Source organism: Physella acuta, unplaced genomic scaffold (assembly GCF_028476545.2).
Source record: "Physella acuta isolate Inbredline_101_S28 unplaced genomic scaffold, ASM2847654v3 ptg000328l, whole genome shotgun sequence".
Lineage (NCBI taxonomy): Eukaryota > Metazoa > Mollusca > Gastropoda > Physidae > Physella > Physella acuta.
Window position 1 is genome coordinate 230893 of NW_026731847.1, and position 21191 is coordinate 252083.

The window sequence follows — 21191 nt, forward strand, 5'->3', positions numbered from 1 at the left end:
CCTAGATGGCGTATAACATGTTGATACGTAATATTTGTGTTGAAGGACATACCGTCCAACTTTACAAGTTAGAATATAGAGGAAAAAACCATTAAACCTCTGTTTGTATTTTGTTTTTGTAACCTGACACCCGTTTTAAAAGATTATTCATCGGACATTGGTATGACACCCCTCCTCCCCCCAGATTTGATAGTTAAAAACACACAACACTCTGACTTTGTAAGAAAATATAGTAAGCGAAAATAGCGACTGCCGTCCGGAAATTCTCCTGTTCGGTACCCGGAATCTGGGTCGCCCTACGTCCACATGAAGGGATATTATAGGCAGCTGGTCAAAGAAACGATTCCAACATGCCCACATGAACTCTACTTCACCCTTATCGTCTGGTCAGAACGGGTCACTAAGTTCATATTACGACATTAAGGCCAGCGCGAGACTAGTTTTACAGCGAAGCTTCAAAACTAACTAATTTGTTGAATTAGCACATGGGTTAGGGAAGAAAATTTCTCTAATCTGATTCAAACACATCTACTTGCTCCTTAGATTAAAAAAATTGTAGTAGTTGAAAAAAAAATCGTTTGGAGCAGCGGGGTATCGATCCCCGTACCTCTCACATGCTAAGCGAGCGCTCTACCACTTGAGCTACAGCCCCTGATGACCAATTAGATTGATGTTAGTTACTAATCATGTAGACTTTAAGATAACGTCAAAACTAACAGTCTAAATAAAACAGGTATGGCCAATTGTACATGTTTTAAAAGAACGGGTATTCAATTTTTTTTTTACAATAAATTATCTAGCAATGATATTTTTTTTTTCGCAAAACGGGAAGATGATATTTCTTAAGTGACGCACTTTTGACGTTTTATATTCTACTTTTTATTATCTTCATATTTAAAAAAAACATAACAAACGTTTTTATAACAAGCTTTTATGTAATAATGCACTAAAAAGTAGAAAATAAATAAATTTCTTAAAATATATAATAACACACTACTATTTATATAGCTACAATGAAAAGCGTGGGTCACTATACAATTATTATCCATTGGATACTTTTACTAATAGTAATATTTAGGAAGCGACCCTTGATTCATTTTTTAGTTGTAAATTAGCTGTGCATTTATAAAAGATTGTCATTATAAATTTTTTAAAATATTTGTTTTATTTTCTTCTTTTAGTGATTAGGAGTTTAAATTAGTAACATTTTAGTTCGATATTGATCATTACTAGGACGTTAGCGAAGAAACAGCTAAATTTTTAATTCCTTACCAAGTTTAAGACAAAGTTTATCTCCCATTTTGTTTGAATGCAAATTAAGGGAAATTAAAAAAAGTTAATTTAAAAAGTCGGAAACTTAAGGAAAATGCAATGATAAATATGTGCATTTTGTTTTTTTGTTAAAATACATTTTTGACATAATGCTTTTATAACAAACGTGCTTCAACTTTTGCAGTTTTATAAAATAATAATTACACTTTTGTTGATACTTTATTAGAAAACATTAGGTTTGTTTTATGACAAAGCTGATAAATTGAATTTCATATTTTGTTATTAATTAATGACTTCTGGATTCTGTTTTGTGTCTCATTGTAATAACATAACTTAAAAAAAGAAAAAAAAAAGTAATAACATAACTTTTCAAAAAAAAAAAAAAAAGAGTGAAAAAAAAAAAAAAAAAAATAACATAACTTTTCAAAAAAAAAACAAAAAAAAAACAAATTCCCCCTCTCCCCGCCCTCGTCGCCTAAGCCCATCACGCCGAGAAAAAAAAATCTAATGAATCATCATTTAAATACACATTTGCATTTTCAGTTTCAGGTTGGATTTTAATTTTAATTTTTCTTTATATTTAGACGTTTTGTATTAGATCTATGTATAAGTAAACCATCTTAAATGAATGAAAGTAGGCTACAAGTAAGAAAGAAATATTACTATTGTAAATCTGTATCAGTCCTCACAAGCCGATGATGAAAACTGTAATTCTAAAGCGAACACACAACTGAGGCTATAAATTACGTGTCTGAGGCACACAAAAAATGTAGAAAAAAAAATTTAAACATGAAATTCTAGCTAAAATAAACACCTTCCAAATTAAAACATCTGAATAGAATAAGGATGGAACCACCATATCACCCACTAGTACAGGGGACGGCAACCTTTTGATATGCAAGAGCCAAAAGTTACAATTTACAAACTTTCCCAGTTTTTAAAGAGCCACACCATTTTTAGTTCAATATTCGGTATTTGATTAGGTAAATAAAGTTGATTTGTTAGTTAAAATAAACAGCTTTAAATATGAAATAATATTTATTCATATAAAAACATAGACATGTTTCGCCAGAAGAGTAAAATTAGTAATCAAATAATATTATTTTAGGACTATCTCAATCCACTTTAGAAGCTGTTAATTTTTCTTTTATTTTTTTCTTTACGGATATTACCGGCTTAGGAGGTGTCTCCCATTAGCCAGTCAGGACTCAATACGGCAAATGCCGACTAACTGGCTTGGATATCGGTTTGAATAACTTGCATCTTTCGCTTCTGTCCTTTGGTTCTCACCAGGCTTATCTTTCATCCCACTGAACGCAGGGTAAAGTCGTACGCCACCGTCCACTAAAAATGAAATTATATAATATTTGTGCAAGGAGCTGGAGAGCCGCATCTGGACGTCAAAAGAGCCGCATGCCCCCTCAGCCCACCACGCCGATGAAAAAAAAATCCCTTGAATCATCATTTATTTCACAATTTACATTTTCTGTTTTTTTTTTTTTTTTTTTTTATAATAAAATAGTAATTGACGTTTTGTATTTGATCTATGTATAAGTAAACCATCTCCTAAGACATCACAGCTGTCGTCAGTTCTCCAAAAAGACTCCACCTCCAGGTCTGTCATGGGCGCCCTCTCTTCCCTGAAATTCTAACCCTAATTAAGCAAATTAATTGTCTTTGCCTAACTTTAGTCTTAACTCAAAAGTTTACTGAATTTATAATTATTCATGCTATACGAATATACGCGTACGTTTAATGGTTTAAAAAAAACAACATTTTTATTCTAGTCTACGAGTAGAACTATAACGAGGATATCAATTCAATTATTTCAAAGTGGACACATATCAATTGGCCAATGATACGCTTTGCCCACAGATTAAGGCCACAATAGCCCCCAGGTACCACGGGAGAAGGGGGGCTATCAACAACAACGAAAAATTATAATTATAATTTTCACAAAATGATTATGGACTGAAATCGCCCGTTCACAAAAGCGTTCTTTCGGACAAACTCCGGTTAAATTCAAACAACCGGCGGGTAGCAGTGACGCCGTGACGCCGCTAACAAGACGCAGAGTCACAGAGTCACGCTTCGCTCTCAGGGGGCGACCATCCAATTTTCCTGTCACCCCCCCCCCCCCCCACCTCGACTCCTCCATGGCCCCGGCTCATCTGTCCGTAATTGCCGGCTAGCCATTGGTCCGCCGCCTTCGCCGCTAGGTGGCGGACGTTTCGGTCACGTGCCTCGCTTCCGGCGCATGCGTCGTGGATGTTTTTCGCTACCCCGGGCTGACGAGTAAACTCCTTCCGGGAGGGCAGAGAACTCGATTGAGCTGGGGGTTTGTTAGGGATACTTGGCTACACAGGCGGCTCTCTGTCTGCTGGTCTGCGCGCGAAATGATTGCATTGATTGAAATTAAACTCCAGCAGTTGAAAAACAAAAACACACATATTTTTTTATTTAATTATTTAATGTGTAGTTAAGCAGGCCTATATAGACTAGTTGTGGCAAAAAAGAAAAGCATAATTTAAGATACTCTATAAAACATATTTTCAAAGCAATTTAAAACTATTAGCTACGAGACATTTTTTAATTTACCCCTCCCCCCTTCCCCACCCACATCTTTTCCCTACCCTATCACTACCCAGTACCACAAACATACACACAAGTCCGAATCCAACCCTCCACTCCCCACCCCCACACCCTATTCTCAACCTTTTTACTCCCCTCAGATTCAAGGGACGTTATTACAGTTAGGATCTGGGGATAGAGCCCGCATTGGGTGACACCACTTGGTGGGAGGGGGGTGACACCATTTAGAAAAATCGTAAAGTTACGTAAAATTATTTCTTAAAATATGTTTTATCAAATAAAAAAAATAAAATAATAGGGGAAAAGGTGACACCAAACGAAAAATGCAAAATTGTTGGAGGGAGTGGGGCGAGATTCTCCGCACCGGTTAACACCCTACCTGGTGACGCCGCTGCCTACATGATTGTATGGCTAAACCAAAAGTAGGTCTTTAGGAGGAATTTGAGCGACGTGAAAATTTTATAATTGAACAGTTAACTGTCGCATTAGAATTTGAACTTTGTTTGTGATAAAGATTAATTGAACTGTCAAAACATGAATTTTACTAAAACGGCGTTAGAAAAAATAAATGCCCTGTGCTATCTTTAGATCTTTTTAAGCGATCTATATTTAAAATAAATAACAGGAAAATAAAAAATAAAATATATCTTGGAGCAGCGGGGTATCGATCCCCGTACCTCTCACATGCTAAGCGAGCGCTCTACCACTTGAGCTACAGCCCCTACTGATAAGATTGCCTATTTTCTGATAACATTCACAACATAAACATCAACGTACTGTGATGGCTTTTAAGTCTCGGTCTCTGTCGCTTATAATTCGAAATCTCGTTAGTCAGGGAGAGATATACATTTTCGAACTAATTTTATTATTTGAAGTTGATTCCCATTGATAACAAACAACATTGGGAATATTTGTTTGTAGTTCTCGCTTCAAGATTTTAAAATACCAGGAGTTCTCAAAATACAACGGTTATAATTTTTTTTTTACTAATAATAGAATTAAATTAAGTACCGGTAACCCTTGGGTATTAATATTATATTGATATTGTAACTACGCAGAGTTTCTTCTACCGCCCCACCCCCCGAACGAAATGAAATTTATATAATTTATATAGAAAATATATGCTTTTAACAGTGTCCCCCCCCCCCGAAGAAAGTCTACCGCTCTCCCCGAAAATTTCAAGTGCCCCCCCCCCCCCCGGAGAAAAAAGTCTGGAAGAAACACTGTAACTTCGTTTAGGATAACTTATTGTAGATTCGAATAAATAGTAACAAACTATGCTTATTTAAAAAAAAAATCACAACTTAAAATCTGAGCTATATTTTCCTTTAATCTAGCCTGCATCTTGTAGTCGATTGTTTACGATTAAAATAACTTAACGTTAGCGGAAGTAACTTTTCTAATATTTTTTTAACCAATTTAATAAACTATATTGATATTTGGTTTGAAATATACTAGCTGGCAAGTACGAGCACGAGAAGTAGGTGACCTACTTACTAGCTCTATTTATAGAAAGTCTCGCGTTCCGCTCCCCATTTATGTTTTGAGCGACAACTGGATATAGTACTAACCACACAAAACCATCCTAAACAGAAAAACTCTACTTCATCTACCCTATGTCATTTAATATTCCGAGTAGATCCTCATGCTAGAATTACCCCCCCCCCCCCCCCCCCCACGGCCCCATCTCCGCGATAATCACAATTTAAAATATTTTTTCGCGATAAATCGGACATTCCTCCCCCCCCCCACCCCATCCCCCCCGCCGGGTATTATCCCTGTCGGACCTAACACCCAGGGAAAGCTCGTGTCGGATGGCCTATGGTGCAGGAAGTCTCGCCTCTGTCATGCGCGATCCGGCACGGTCATCTACGGGTGGATCGAATCCGGCACCAACGGCGAACCGGTTTTCCGGTCTCAAGGCCTTCTCCCTGTTTTGTATTTTAAAATCACGGTCATTAAATCATTAGGTTATTTAATCATTAGTTCATTTAATCATGAGGTAATCTTACCATTAAGCCAAATTATCATTATATATCGGGTCATAAATCATATAATCATTAGGTCATTTTGTCATTACATCAATTAATGATGAAGTTATCTGATCATTAAGTCATATAATAATTATATGAACATTAAGTCATTAACTTATTTATTGAATAGGTCATCTGCTCATTTAGTCATTTAATCTTTAGGTCATCTGGTCGTAAGGTCATTTTATCATTTAATCATTAGGTCATCTGCTCATTTAGTCATTTGATCTTTAGGTCATCTGGTCATTAAGTTATATAATAATTAGGTGGTATGGTCACTAAGTCATTTGATCATTAAGTAATCTGGTCATTAAACCATTTATTCAGTAGGTCATTTGGTCATTAAGTCTGTTAGTTGTAAGGTCATCTGGTCGTTAAGTCATCTAATCACTAAGTCGTCTGGTCAGTAAGTCATTTAATCACTAAGTCATCTGGTCAGTAAGTCATTTAATCACTAAGTCATCTGGTCAGTAAGTCATTTAATCACTAAGTCATCTGGTCAGTAAGTCATTTAATCACTAAGTCATCTGGTCAGTAAGTCATTTAATCATTATGTTAGTATAGAAAAGAGAAAAACCAAGGGAGAAGTGAAGGCACACAGCAGAAACGCAACTGACAAAGGCCGGACTATCTTGGAGATTGTCAAAAAAAATAATTCATAAAAAACGTTTTAATAACAAGCTTTTATGTAATGATGCACTAAAAAGTAGAAAATAAATTATAGACTACTATTTAAATAACTACAAAGAAAAGCGTGGGTCACTTTAGTATCTATTGGATACCTTTACTAATGTTAAGGAAGACACCCACGCTTTTCTTTATAGTTATTTAAATAGTAGTCTATAATTTATTTTCTACTTTTTAGTGCATCATTACATAAAAGCTTGTTATTAAAACGTTTTTTATGAATTTTTTTTTCAGTACTTTACATGTTTTATTTACAATAGAGTTACATGACTAAAAACCATTGCGCGCCTACTGAACATCACGTTCAGTAGGCGCGCAATGGTTTTTGAACGCAGCCATTACGTGATGGCGCAGCTATTGAAGGTGATGACGCGTGTGGTGTGGTTGGCTAGACATGCCTACTAATTCGGTCCAAATTTTTATTAATTCATAAAAAATTAATTAGGCATCCAATTAAGTCAAATTTAGTTTCAGATTGCATTGTCTTCATGTCTTGACCCACGTGCCAACTGTGAATCGTATCTGTCAAGTAGAACTGTCCGAATTTTCACTCCTGCGTTTCCGTCTAGACAGACTGACGAGGGAGTGAGTTAAATAAAAGCTTGTAAAAAAAATTCATAAAAAACGTTTTAATAACAAGCTTTTATGTAATGATGCACTAAAAAGTAGAAAATAAATTATAGACTACTATTTAAATAACTATAAAGAAAAGCGTGGGTCACTTTAGTATCTATTGGATACCTTTACTAATGTTAAGGAAGACACCCACGCTTTTCTTTATAGTTATTTAAATAGTAGTCTATAATTTATTTTCTACTTTTTAGTGCATCATTACATAAAAGCTTGTTATTAAAACGTTTTTTATGAATTTTTTTTCAGTACTTTACATGTTTTATTTACAATAGAGTTACATGACTAAAAACCATTGCGCGCCTACTGAACATCACGTTCAGTAGGCGCGCAATGGTTTTTGAACGCAGCCATTACGTGGTCGTGATGGCGCAGCTACTGAAGGTGATGACGCGTGTGGTGTGGTTGGCTAGACATGCCTACTAATTCGGTCCAAATTTTTATTAATTCATAAAAAATTAATTAGGCATCCAATTAAGTCAAATTTAGTTTCAGATTGCATTGTCTTCATGTCTTGACCCACGTGCCAACTGTGAATCGTATCGGTCAAGTAGAACTGTCCGAATTTTCACTCCTGCGTTTCCGTCTAGACAGACTGACGAGGAAGTGAGTTAAATAAAAGCTTGTAAAAACAAAACAACAAAGGGCCAAAGACAGGCAAAAGTGGAAAGGGGTTTCTGTGGCGAGTCCGTGTGTCTTGGGCACAAAAGTAAAAAGATGATGATATTGATGATGATGTTAAAGTTTCATCTATTTTCCATATGAACTGCGCAGATGTAATGAAATGCCGCGCAGTCATTTTGAAAAACACATAATTATTTCCTTGTATACATATTTTACAACGCTACACACACAAAATACACGTTGAACATTAGCTTTTTCCCCATAGAGGGAAGGTTGGTGGCCGTAATGTTATTTAAATACTCGGTCATGTAATGAAGTAGAGTTACGGTAGCAACTGCTTACCCTGTAATTGTGTGGTTCACCTTTTTGTCCATCTTTCTCCTCTTTTCACGTCTCTAGACATTAAAGCAATGCCCTACAGTTGCCCAGCTTAAAGGTTAGTGTTCATGTACTCTATCACTCGACCACATCATTCCCACCGACATATACAACAAAATCCAAAATTATTTTTTTCTTACTATACAAGTTTCATACCTTCACTACCCACATATGAACCCCCCCCCCCCCCCCCATGTTGTCCACAACAACATTCACACCCACATATACAACAAATCCAACATTATTTTTTCTTACTATGCAAGTTTCATATCTTCACTATGTAACCCCCCGCCCCCACCCCACCACCCCCATGTTGTCCACCATGGGAGTACACTACCAGGTCATGTCGCCCCTAATCGCCTGCTGGAGATAACCTTTTCGCCACCCTCCTATCTCCGCCACGCACGTATCTCGCTACTAACAAATACACAAACCACCCCCACCCCATACATCAACAATATATTGGCTTATGGCAGATGGTTTGTTGTAAGCTGCCACTGACAGGTAGCCTGTGGCAGGAGGTCTGTGGCAGGAGCCTGTGGCAGGAGGTCTGTGGCAGGTAGCCTGTGGCAGGAGGTCTGTGGCAGGTAGCCCGTGGCAGGTAGCCTGTGGCAGGTAGCCTGTGGCAGGAGGTATGTGGCAGGTAGCCTGTGGCAGGTAGCCTGTGGCAGGTAGCCTGTGGCAGGTAGCCTGTGACAGGTAGCCTGTGGCAGGAGGTCTGTGGCAGGTAGCCTGTGGCAGGAGGTTTGTGGCAGGTAGCCTGTGGCAGGTAGTCTGTGGCAGGTAGCCTGTGACAGGTAGCCTGTGGCAGGAGGTCTGTGGCAGGTAGCCTGTGGCAGGTAGCCTGTGGCAGGTAGCCTGTGGCAGGTAGCCTGTGGCAGGTAGCCTGTGGCAGGTAGCCTGTGGCAGGTAGCCTGTGCCAGGAGGTATGTGGCAGGTAGCCTGTGGCACGTAGCCTGTGGCAGAAGATCTGTGGCAGGTAGCCTGTGGCAGGAGGTTAGTGGCAGGTAGCCTGTGACAGGAGATCTGTGGCAGGTAGCCTGTGGCAGGAGGTCTGTGGCAGGAGGTCTGTGACAGGAGGTCTGTGGCAGGAGGTCTGTGGCAGGAGATCTGTGGCAGGTAGCCTGTGGCAGGAGGTCTGTGGCAGGAGGTCTGTGACAGGAGGTCTGTGGCAGGAGGTCTGTGGCAGGAGATCTGTGGCAGGAGTTCTGTGGCAGGTGATAGTGGCAGGAGCCTGTGGCAGGAGGTCTGTGGCAGGAGGTCTGTGGCAGGTAGCCTATGACAGGAGATCTGTGGCAGGTAGCCTGTGGCAGGAGGTCTGTGGCAGGAGGTCTGTGGCAGGAGGTCTGTGGCAGGTAGCCTGTGTCAGGTAGCCTGTGATAGGTAGCCTGTGTCAGGTAGCCTGTGGCAGATCTCTATCCGGTAGCCTGTGACAGGTAGCCTGTGTCAGGTAGCCTGTGGCAGGAGGTCTGTGGCAGGTAGCCTGTGGCAGATCTCTATCCGGTAGCCTGTGGCAGGTAGCCTGTGGCAGGTAGTCTGTGGCAGGAGCCCTGTGACAGGTAGCCTGTGGCAGGTAGTCTGTGGCAGGTAGCCTGTGGCACGTAGCCTGTGGCAGGTAGCCTGTGGCAGGAACCTTGTGGCAGGTAACCTGTGGCAGGAGCCCAATAGTAGGTCTTTGACAGGAAGCTTTTGGTAAAAGGTCTTTGGGAGGTTTTTGGCCGGTAGCCTACGGTAGGTGGCCTGTAGCCTGTAGAAGGTAGCCTGGGACAAAAGGTCTGTGACAGGCCTGTGGCAGTTAGTCTGTGGCAAGAAGTCTGTTTCAAGTTAGTCTGTAGTCTATATGCGCATGGTGTGGATTCTTGTACAGTTTTTAGAGATGTTCTTGGATATTTTGTTGGGTGTTTTGTTTGCTTCTTGTGTGGATTGTTGTATGAAAACTACTGTGTGAAAACTGCCGTCAAATTATCCTAACAGAATGTTTGTCTTTTTCTCTACGCGTTGAATGTATACTAATTTAAATAACAAAGCAATAATAACAAAAGCTAAAACCATTTGATTTTTTAAGTCTTCGCCGTATAGTTTACAAAAGTAAACATAAAGTAAGATATGAATGGTCATCGCGCATTATCCCTATTGAACTTTTCATGTGTAATTTAGTGTGTATTAAAATAACAAATCAAAATATTTATCGGAAGCATGTCACACAAAATTATGGTGAGCCAAATAAATAAACTACCCACTCAAAGTTTGTACATTAAGCTTTGCCCTTATAAACAACGATAAATTAATTTCTATTTTAATGCGTGTTGACTAAGTAAATCATCATAAAATGCTACATTTCCTAATTTCTAAATTTATAATGCTTTTAAAACTTATAGCCAATATACAAAACCCCGACTTTGTGATGTCCTGGATAAAAGCATAAATTTACATTGTATTTCTCGGTGAGTGAATTTTTCTGTATTCAGAATGTAGCTGTTGTCTAATATCATCGTTTTGGGCGACAAATATTTCCATTTTACTTAATTTATAGGAATTAACACGGACGAAAAAAAATGCTAGGAACATCGCGTGCAATTAAAACTTACTACAATTTAATTATTATTTTTGTATTTCAATGTAGATCTTAAGCAGAAACTTAGATTAGTGTGTGTGTTTTTTTAATATGTCATTGCCTTCGAAGGTGAATTACTTATATACGTGTGTATTTTTATAAAACAAAACTCACACTATATTTTATGGAGACTGTTAATTGCTTATCATACGGAACCTGATCGATTGCAACTCCGGTTTCGGGTCAGTAAGATGTCACTGAGCATACCCAGCTATAGTGAGTACCCGACTCTTGTCATAAGATTGATTTGAAGTTGAATTCCATGGCGACCTAATATTTATTATACCGTATGACGTGAACTCTACTCCATCTGTAATAAACACTATCCAATTTTTTTTTTAAATTTTGGTCTTCATGGTATTACCCAACTAATCGAAGCCCCCCCCCCCCACCCCAACCCTCAGTGGCGTAGCCAGGATCGTCTCAAGGGAATGGGGTTCATATATATATATATATATAGAGAGAGGGGTCTATGGGGGGGGTGGTACCACCCCTAACCCCCCCCCCCCCCCCCCTGCCAACGCCACTGCCCAACCCCCAAGCCTAGAAACTCACTCCATAAAATAGGCACATCCAGTGTTTTCCCCTTGTTCCTATCAGAGTAGTTTCCCTTACCCCCTGCGATAACAAAACTGTATGAAAATGTACCCTATAATATATCCGTCTTGTTAGTCACCTATATTTAGAACACGTCCGCGAAAACTTCCTCCGCGAATCCATCCTTGTTACCGCCTACCCGACGTCACTTCCGTTATCTTCCCGCGCTTTTTTCTCTTTTCTCTTTTTATCGTCGTCTGCGCGCAGAATTTACGACGCAGTAAAACATCCGGTCTCTGCGACACGAGATCTCGGGGCCCAGCCGAGAGCCAGCGAGAAGATCTGACACAGGTCTTATCTGACCTCCCTGCCGATTCGTGTTACGTTTTATCTGGCCATCCCCGACTCGCTCTCCGCCCTAAGCTTGTAGCAAATCTGTTCGTGGGCTTATCGGGATAAGGATCGCGCAGTTATTGATACCGGGGAATCGATTCCGCTACAGAGGCGAATTATGGGATAGAGAATACGAGGAAATCGATACACGAACTGTAGAAATTTTTGGATTGTACTGAAGACAAAGTACTTGAGACAGAAGAGGGAAAAGTACCCAGTGTTTCTTTCAGACTTTTTTTTCTCCGGGGGGTGGGGGGATTTGGGGGGGGGGGGGGGTTGCGGACACTATTAAAAGTATATATTTTCTACATAAATTTCATTTCGAAAAGATGCCTGGAAGAAACTCTGAAAGTGCAATAGACCAAATTACTGAAGAATGTAAGTTAGACCAAAACAATAGAGACTTATTGTCAAGCAAATAAAGGGTTAATGTACAAAAGGGCAATGAGCAAAGCACAAAGTGCGGAAGTACTAAGTACTATAACGGAGTGTCAGAGACCACAGTAAGAAGATCCATGGGGTAGAAGAAGTAGAGTTCCTCTGTTTCAATGACTTCGACATACGATGTGATAGTGTTTTGAGAACTATGAACAACCACTTTTACTTTTTCCAAGTCAGGACTGCATGGACGCATAGACTTTGAACAGAGAGGAGCTCGGGATCCGAACTCGAGATTTCAGGTTGGTACTTGTGCGCGCTACCTATGAACCCCGCCCTTCCCTACATCACTAAAGACCAAATTACTTACAGACCCAAGAACTAAAAAAATAAAGGTTACAATAGTTCCTGAGTTCACCCAGCTCTGATGGGAACTTAACTAGGTTAAGTTAAATTTGCCTGTGGTCCCTCCTGGGACATAGACCGTTGACAAGAGCTTTCCATGCGTCTCTGTCCTGGGCTAGTCTCTCCTACTGTCCCCAGGTGTATCCAATCTTCTTGGTGTCTTCTTCCAGGTCACGTCCTAACTCGCGTTAGGCAAAGCAAAGGCGGCTGGGTAAAGTGCTGAGAACACAACACTTTCATATGCCGAGGTCTTTGAAACAGATGAACTCTACTTCATCTGTCTCATGTGTCTCCGGAAAGATCGGGAAATGATGATGATAGTACTGTAGAACCCCAGTACTTGAAAGCAAAGTACTAAAGTACTTAAAACTATAGTAGAGTACACATTACTGTAAGTAAAGCATAAGTTGTCTTGTAGAAAATTTGGAATCTTCCCAGTAGGATTAGACAACGGAAGTCAATGTTTGGGTTAGGTTGATGGTTTAAGTTAAAGTTCGTTTTCATGTTAGGGTTATGTTTAGTGTTAAATTTTGACGAGGCTGAATGCAATAACATATGTGATTCTTCAAGATTTAGGACAGTTTAAGATAAAATCTTTATCAGACAGCCTTATAGTATTGTTAACGATAGGGTTCTGTTTTAGTAACAGGAACAAAAGAGTTATCAATGACGCCATGGAAGGGGTGGTCGGACGATAGCGTGTACGATAAAAGTAAAAAAAAAAGTTCCCTTTTCAATCCTAACGGTCAATAGGGCAAGTGAAGTAGAGTTCACTTGTTTCTGTGACCTCAGCGTATGAAGAGATAGTGAGTTAGGTACCCATCAGAGTTGGGTGGACGCAGGGACGGTCTACTGACTTGAACCTGGATTCGAACTTGAGACAGTCCAGCTATCTACCGCTAGACCACTCCGTTCCCAGCGTGCACGATAGCTAACCCGAAAGTCTCGATTTCGAATCCCGAGTCCATACAATTCTCTTACTCCAACCTGCCTTGATAAGTACATGACTTTTGTTGGGGAGCAAAGTGCTAACCGCACTATCCCATGATAAGCCTTACATTTTTTGGAGGTTGTATTAGGTAAACAGATGGAACCACATTAACACTTTTTAGCGCAATTTCCATACTGGCAGTTGCGATTATTAATTCGTTATTTCTGGATGGATGGATGGATGGATGGATGGATGGATGGATGGATGTGTGTCCGCAGCTTTAAGTCGTAACTCCTCCTCAACGAAGCAATATCGAGGACTAGTTCCAAAGCAAATATGTTAAGCAAGTTCCGAGGATGATTGTGGGCCAAACAAAATTCCCGGAATTCCTTCATGGATTTCCCGGAAACGCCAAAAAACCTCGAAAAAAATGCAGTTTTTGGCCCATATCTCGGCAACCAGAACACTTAGCGACTTGAAACATTTACCAATCGATTCCTGACATAATTTAGAACAATATTGCCGAAGAAAGTTTTCAAAAATATCCTTTCGTTCGGTCACAAAAAATTAATTAAGGAAATTGCGCTTAAATTGTCACTAAACTTTTTATTAACTTGTTTTATGTAATGTCCTGTAGATTTCTTGATACTTTTCTTGATCCGACGGAATCGTCCATATATCATTAGATACAATTCTTGATCTGACGGAATGTACGATATATCATTGGATGCATTTCTTGATCTGTTTGAATCTTCCATATATCATTAGATACATTTCTTGATCTGACTAAATGCCCCAAACATCATACGATACATTTCTTGATCTGACGGAATCATCAATATACCACTCGACCATTTCTTGATTGTCCAAAAAACTCGCAAACCCGTGCAAAATACAAACAAATGAACTCGTTGTTGACCGCAACTACCACAAACCAAGTGACCATCGTCACGCCTGACCATCTAGAGTTACACCACACAATACACCACTGTCACTCTAATGATGGCGCCTCGTTTTCAGCAGTCAAATTAATTTAACAAGTTTTTTTCTCTTCCTGCTTTAGGGTAGTATCGATATGAGGATACTTGATAAAATTTAACGACTTGGTATCGATACTGTGATAGTGATGGGCCTTGTTTTTGGTGCTGCATGTTAAGATGGTATAGGTAATGATATTCAACAAGGAAAGGACGATTCTTGTTACTAGTGTCCATTTGGTATCGATCCTGTGATTACTAAAAGCCGTTATTTGGCTTAATTAATCGAATTGGAGTAGATATTTTAATAATTATCTACGCCTCTTTGATGCCATTTATCCATAGTATTGATTGGTATTGATAATATGTATCTGCTGGCATGCAGTGCAATTGATATACGCGGTATCGATACAATGAAAAGGATCGTCCCACGTTTGACCCAGCATCATGGCAGACAAGGGGCGGGTTCGAATACGCCGGTTGATATGAAGCTACGAAGAAATCGGTTTCGTATTCCAGCAAGGGGAGATTACCGCGGCCGTATAAAACATCCACACCTGTCGGGCCAGCGAGAGTGATGGAACTTGGCCCTTGTTAGGCTCGGCATTAAAACGTCAGGAACTAGACTACTAGGGCGGGGGAGGCAGGGGGTGGGGGTACGGGTTTCTTGGGATGGATGGTGTGTGTGTGGGGGGGGGGGGGGGCGGGGTATATCAACTAGTGAAAGTTTATAGGTAGGACGTCGACAAGGTTGGGGGTCAGGTACTACATTTTCACCGCGGTTCTCTGTAGTCTGTATCTCTCTGTGTCCTGTATGGATGGGGGGGGGGGGGGGGGACCATAAAGGTGCGGGGTGAGGATACTTGCATCTGGGTGGGGCAAGGGGTGAACTAGAGGATCACTAAAGTAAAATAAAATAATATATCAAATATTTTATTTTAAACTTTAACAGAAAGTTAAAATGAAGTTTAAGGGATTTATACGAATTATAACTTTAAATAAACCGGTAGTGATCTCCCCTAAACTTTCTCGAATATTCTTATATAAAACAACAGGGGATGGTAACTCGGGATATAGACATGATTTTTAATCCATTTTAAATACTTTAACTTTTTAAAATAGAATAAAATCTCATAAAAAAGAATTGCGCACCAAGCGAACGCCGTGTATAATAGTGCGGAATATTATTAGTACTTTATAAATTCACATGCGTTTTTTGAGAAATCGGAAATAGCGTAAATTAATACTTTCGGTCAACGGAAATTAATCAAAATTTGACAGAAGGTAGAGATATAGATCTTTTACTTACATGTGAAATTTCATTAATCTATCTTAAATATTACTCAAGTTATACGCTTTTGAAAATTTCAATGTAGAAAAAGTACCATTTCCAGTTATCGGAAATCGCTCAAAAGTTGATACGGATCTACGATTTTGATAAAATACTTATATATGAAATTTCATCAACATAGCTATAACGGTACTCAAGTTATCGTGTTTATACACAGACAGACAGACACACACACACACATACGGTCAAGATTGCAAAATTATGTTTTTCCGTATCTGTGAGGTGTAGAACGTCGATTTTTTTTTGCACGATTACAAGATTTTCTATATACTTCGTATATACGAGAAAGTAAAAAAAAGTATCATATGAAACGCAGTTAAAAAGAAAATAAAGCTCTTTATACAACATTTTTTAATCTTTAAAACATAAAACAAGAAATAAAGCTATTTGTACGAATCAGACCAATAGGAAATTTATTATTATAAGTAACATTTTTTTTAATTCATAAAAAATGGTTTTAATAACAAGCTTTTATGTAATAATGCACTAAAAAGTAGAACACATATTATCAGGGGCGGAACTACAGTGCCGCCAGACCCCGCAATGCGGGGGGGCCCACGACGTTTAGGGGCCCAATTCCGATCAAAAAAACAATGAATTTTCTTTTCATAAATAATGTTTTTCGTGCACCTTGATAGTGGTTTTGTAAAAACCAAACAGGTCTACTATAGCAGTGATTGTTCTACAGTAACTAACACACACAGTTGCGTAGAAAAATATAAAATCTATAAGAGCTCTACTTTGAAAGATAGGCAAACGTTCACACTACTTCCATGACTTACTGCCCTTCATTAAAACACGGGTGCCCATAAAGCTCATTTAAATAGTTTTGTATTATGTAAATTAAAGAGCCATTTATTCTCTTGATTATTATTTAAATAAGGCATACTAAAAAATCCTATAGCTATAAAAATGAATGTATTCAAAACTAATAATATAAATACAAAAAATCATAAAAATAAACATAACGCGAGAAACCATTGCGAAATCAAGCTTACGTGTTTATATAATTTTGATCAGCCAGCATTTGGTCGCAATTTTTGTTAAACATAAAGACGTAATACAATTTTTTTTTCTGTTTGTAAAACACGATTATTGCGGGCCCGAAATGAGTTCGGACTTATTGGTGACTTTGTTGTCTGGTTCGTTATATCAGAGTGGTTATACATTGCAATAAAATAGATTAAAATACTCAGGTAATAGACTATTTAAAATTTAGAGAAGCGGGCTACTTAAATATATATCTGTATGTATGTGTATGTATGTATGTATGTATGTATGTATGTATATATATATATGTATGTATGTATATATATATATATATATATATATATATATATATATATATATATATATATATATATATATATATATATATATATATATATATATATATATATATATATATATATATATATATATATATATATATATATATATATATATATATATATATATATATATATATATATATATATATATATATATATATATATATATATATATATATATATATATATATATATATATACATATAGGGGGGGCCCAAAAAAAATTTTTTTGCGGGGGAGCCTTTTTTTTCTAGTTCCGCCACTGCATATTATACACAACTATTTAAATAACTACATAGCAAAGCGTGGGTCACTTAAGTATTTGTTGGATACCTTTACTAATATTATGAAGAATATAATCAAAGTATTGCAACAGTAACAATTGGTTTTAATTATCATTAAATATCCATATTTTCCGCCCGATTACCATTTACAACTTCATTACAAGGGAGGCTATAAATAAAATGTTCATTAAAACCGTTAATAATAGAGAAAAATTCAATTCCAATAAAATTTCTTTTAAAAAGATTCATTGTTTGATATTTAATTGAACCTGAGTATTAATACTGCTTTGTAATTATTTTGTATTTACTTTTTCATAGATTTTACACTTATTATTTGACTCTAGTCTAAATTGAAAACTTTTACCTTTATGAAATATTTAATTTTAAGAGATTGCAAGTATTCCAAGTAAAATCGTTTCTCCTCAAATCTACTTTGATGACAAGTGAATAATATTTTAATTTAATTACTATTATAGATCTGTATGCAATTGATGTTCATGTCTTGATGCTGTGTTAAACCATTAAAACAAAAATTATTATTACTATTTTAAATGGTTAAAACAATTGAATTAATAAAAAATAAATTTAAAAAATGTTTTAGGACTGCTATAGATATAGATGTTGGAACGGGAAGAATGTTTGCTTTGATGTGTCTCATTGTAATAACATAACTTATCATGTTGCTTACAATTTGTATCATTTTAATTCTCTGTAATCTCAAATTTATTTCAGCTCTACTTAAAAACCCAAATTCTTCTCCCCCCCCTCCCCCCCCCCACCCTCAGCCCACCACACCGATGGAAAACAAATCCCTTGAATCATCATTAATTACACATTTCCATTTTCAGGTTGATTTTATTATTTTTTAATATTTTTTTTATGTTTAGACGTTTTGTATTAGAACTATGTATAAGTAAACCATCTTAAATGAATGAAAGTAGACTACAAGTAAGAAAGAAATATTACTATTGTAAATCTGTATCAATCATCACAAGCCGATGACAAAAACTGTAATACTTAAGCGAACATGCAAGGCAAACTGACGCTGTAAATTACTTGTCTGAGGCGGGGAAAAAAATTATAAAAATTCCGTCAGATCAAGAAATGTATCGAATTATAGGAGATTCAGTCAGATCAAGAAATGTATCGAATTACAGGAGATTCCGTCAGATCAAGAAATGTATCGAATTATAGGAGATTCCGTCAGATCAAGAAATGTATCGAATTATAGGAGATTCCGTCAGATCAAGAAATGTATCGAATTATAGGAGATCAAGAAATGTATCGAATTATAGGAGATTCCGTCAGATCAAGAAATGTATCGAATTACAGGAGATTCCGTCAGATCAAGAAATGTATCGAATTATAGGAGATTCCGTCAGATCAAGAAATGTATCGAATTATAGGAGATTCCGTCAGATCAAGAAATGTATCGAATTATAGGAGATTCCGTCAGATCAAGAAATGTATCGAATTATAGGAGATTCCGTCAGATCAAGAAATGTATCGAATTACAGGAGATTCCGTCAGATCAAGAAATGTATCGAATTATAGGAGATCAAGAAATGTATCGAATTATAGGAGATTCCGTCACATCAAGAAACGTAACGAATTATTATTTCTACCTATTTACTTACAAATTGTTAATATTTCCTGTTAATTTCCCACGCTGTTTATATTGTAAAATAAATTCTCAACAAAACTGTAAAAACATTTATGACTATCATGGTAAAAATACCATTTCTAATTACCTTCATTTGAGTTGTTGATCGACATATCATTTTTTAGTAATGTTCATTATTGTATTCATGTAATGATAATTTTTGTGTTTGAACTAGCTTAAAGACTAACGCACACACACATTTGTATATTATTATGCTGATGTAATTATTTCTATTTGAAAATAAAAGTATTTTTAAAAATTTAACTATAAAAAGTTCATGAAAAAAGTGGTTTAATAACAAGCTTTTATGTTATAATGAATAATGCACTAAAAAGTAGAAAATACACTATTTAAATTTAAATAGCTATAAACAAAATCGTGGATCACTTTAATATCTATTGGATACCTCTACTAATATTTAGAAAGAGACCCAGTGATAAAGTGCGTCGTTTATTTTCTACTTTTTTGTGCATAATTACATAAAAGCTTGTTATTAAAACCAGAGGCGTATTATTACTAAAAAAATTGGGGTGTGGGAGGGGGTGGGTGACACCATGACGTAAGCAGACTATAGACTTTAGATAAACATCCTTACTACTAAGTCTGAAGCGATTAAAGCTTATACACATACATGTAAGAGCATGTGGTATGTATTTAAATTATATGCTTATCTAGGCCGACACACTCTCCCTCACACACACACACACACACACACACACACACACATATATATATATATATATATATATATATATATATATATATATATATATATATATATATATATATATAAGCGTTGTTTTGGGATGGGGGGGAGTGAGTCGGAAAAACATGGTTTTGCAATCTTGTCCGTATGTGTGTGTGTATGTGTGTGTGTGTGTGTGTGTGTGTGTGTGTGTCTTTAAACCCGATAACTTGAGTACCGTTACAGCCAGGTTGATGAAATTTCATATATAAGTATTATATCAAATTTGTAGTTCTGTATCACTTTTCCGCGTTCTCCGATAACCGAAAGTGGCACTTTACTTTCAATTTTTCAAAAGCCTATAACTTGACTACTGTTTCAGATAGATAAATGAAATTTCACATGTAAATAAAAGATCTAATTCTCTGCCTTCTGTCAAATTTTGAGTTGACGGGAAGAAGTAATTTACGCTATGCCTTCAGGAATATTTAATTTTAACTTTTCAGTGTTAATAAAAAAAAATACAAAGTTAACATTTTAAATAGAAATTTTACCTATAAACAAAGTTAAAAATGAAAAAAAAAATTCATATACGATCATACGAATTTTTTTTTGTTGCTTTTTCTTTAAACATTGAAACAGATTTAAAATGAAAAAAAAAAAAAAAACAACAACAAAAAAAACTAAGATATTTATTCGAATAAACGAAATATTTTAAAGCAATCTGCGTGAATCACCTGACTTCACGGAAGAGAAAAAAAAACACAACACAGGAACATGTACTAAACGAAACCAACTGGGCATGAGCTTCAGCCTCGCCAAATCTGGACAGCCTGCTCGAAATGTCAGCCTTGTGCGCCTTGCTACGTCTTTTCCCTGTCAGACTCCGGCTCCCAGATTTTTACGCTCAGCTGGTCAGGCTGACTGCAGTGACCAATTTGACGTCACTTCCTATTCATCAATGACCAAAACAAGCTGTTATTACGCCGGCTGTTAGGGGGTTGAAATTACGGTCCGTCTAGAAAAGTCGCGGAAATACAGACGGTCGAATGGTTTTTCGGTCCGGGTTTTGTAAAGATGGTCTGACTGTTCTGTTTTTTTCTCCGAGTGAGTTGACCGCGGTGTCCTGAAATTTTTGGACATCGTTAAAAACGTTTGATCTTCTGAAACATTCTTTGTACATGCTCAGTGGTTTCTGTACAAGAGGGTTTTTTATATTATGTGTACATGTCCATCAGTAGTTCTTATATGGCGTGTACATGGTCATCAACGGTTCTTATATTGCTTATAAATGTCTATCAGTGGTTATTATATTGTGTGTACATGTATATCAGTGGTTATTGTGTTGTGTGTACATGTATATCAGTGGTTATTATATTTTGTGTACATGTCTATCAGTGGTTATTATATTGTGTGTACATGTATA

At 37.2% G+C, this 21191-nt stretch overlaps 1 protein-coding gene and 2 non-coding genes across 3 annotated transcripts; all 3 read right to left on the reverse strand.

Moving 5' to 3' along the window:
* Nucleotides 1-579: 579 nt before the first annotated feature.
* On the reverse strand, nucleotides 580-652 carry Trnaa-agc (transfer RNA alanine (anticodon AGC)). The gene has a single exon. It is a non-coding gene; the product is annotated as a tRNA-Ala (tRNA).
* Nucleotides 653-4513: 3861 nt separating this feature from the next.
* Nucleotides 4514-4586, reverse strand: Trnaa-agc (transfer RNA alanine (anticodon AGC)). Its single transcript has one exon. It is a non-coding gene; the product is annotated as a tRNA-Ala (tRNA).
* Nucleotides 4587-8683: 4097 nt separating this feature from the next.
* LOC131940738 (DNA-directed RNA polymerase II subunit RPB1-like) lies at nucleotides 8684-20908 on the reverse strand. Its single transcript, XM_059299509.1, has 3 exons — nucleotides 20853-20908; nucleotides 9725-10016; nucleotides 8684-9562 (listed from the first exon to the last, which is right to left on the reverse strand). Exons 1-3 carry the CDS (start codon nucleotides 20906-20908, stop codon nucleotides 8684-8686), a joined length of 1227 nt encoding a protein of 408 aa, XP_059155492.1.
* Nucleotides 20909-21191: the final 283 nt, after the last annotated feature.

What these genes read in the sequence shown, in the direction of transcription:
- LOC131940738 (XM_059299509.1), bottom strand. Translation starts at nt 20,908, where the DNA reads ATGTCCAAAAATTTCAGGACACCGCGGTCAACTCACTCGGAGAAAAAA. An exon ending in TCGGAGAAAAAAACAGAACA is followed by an intron (nt 10,017 to 20,852) that starts GTCAGACCATCT and finishes TTCTTGCCACAG; the next exon opens with ACTAACTGCCACAGGCCTGT. An exon ending in CCACAGGCTACCTGCCACAG is followed by an intron (nt 9,563 to 9,724) that starts GCTACCGGATAG and finishes TACCTGCCACAG; the next exon opens with ACCTCCTGCCACAGACCTCC.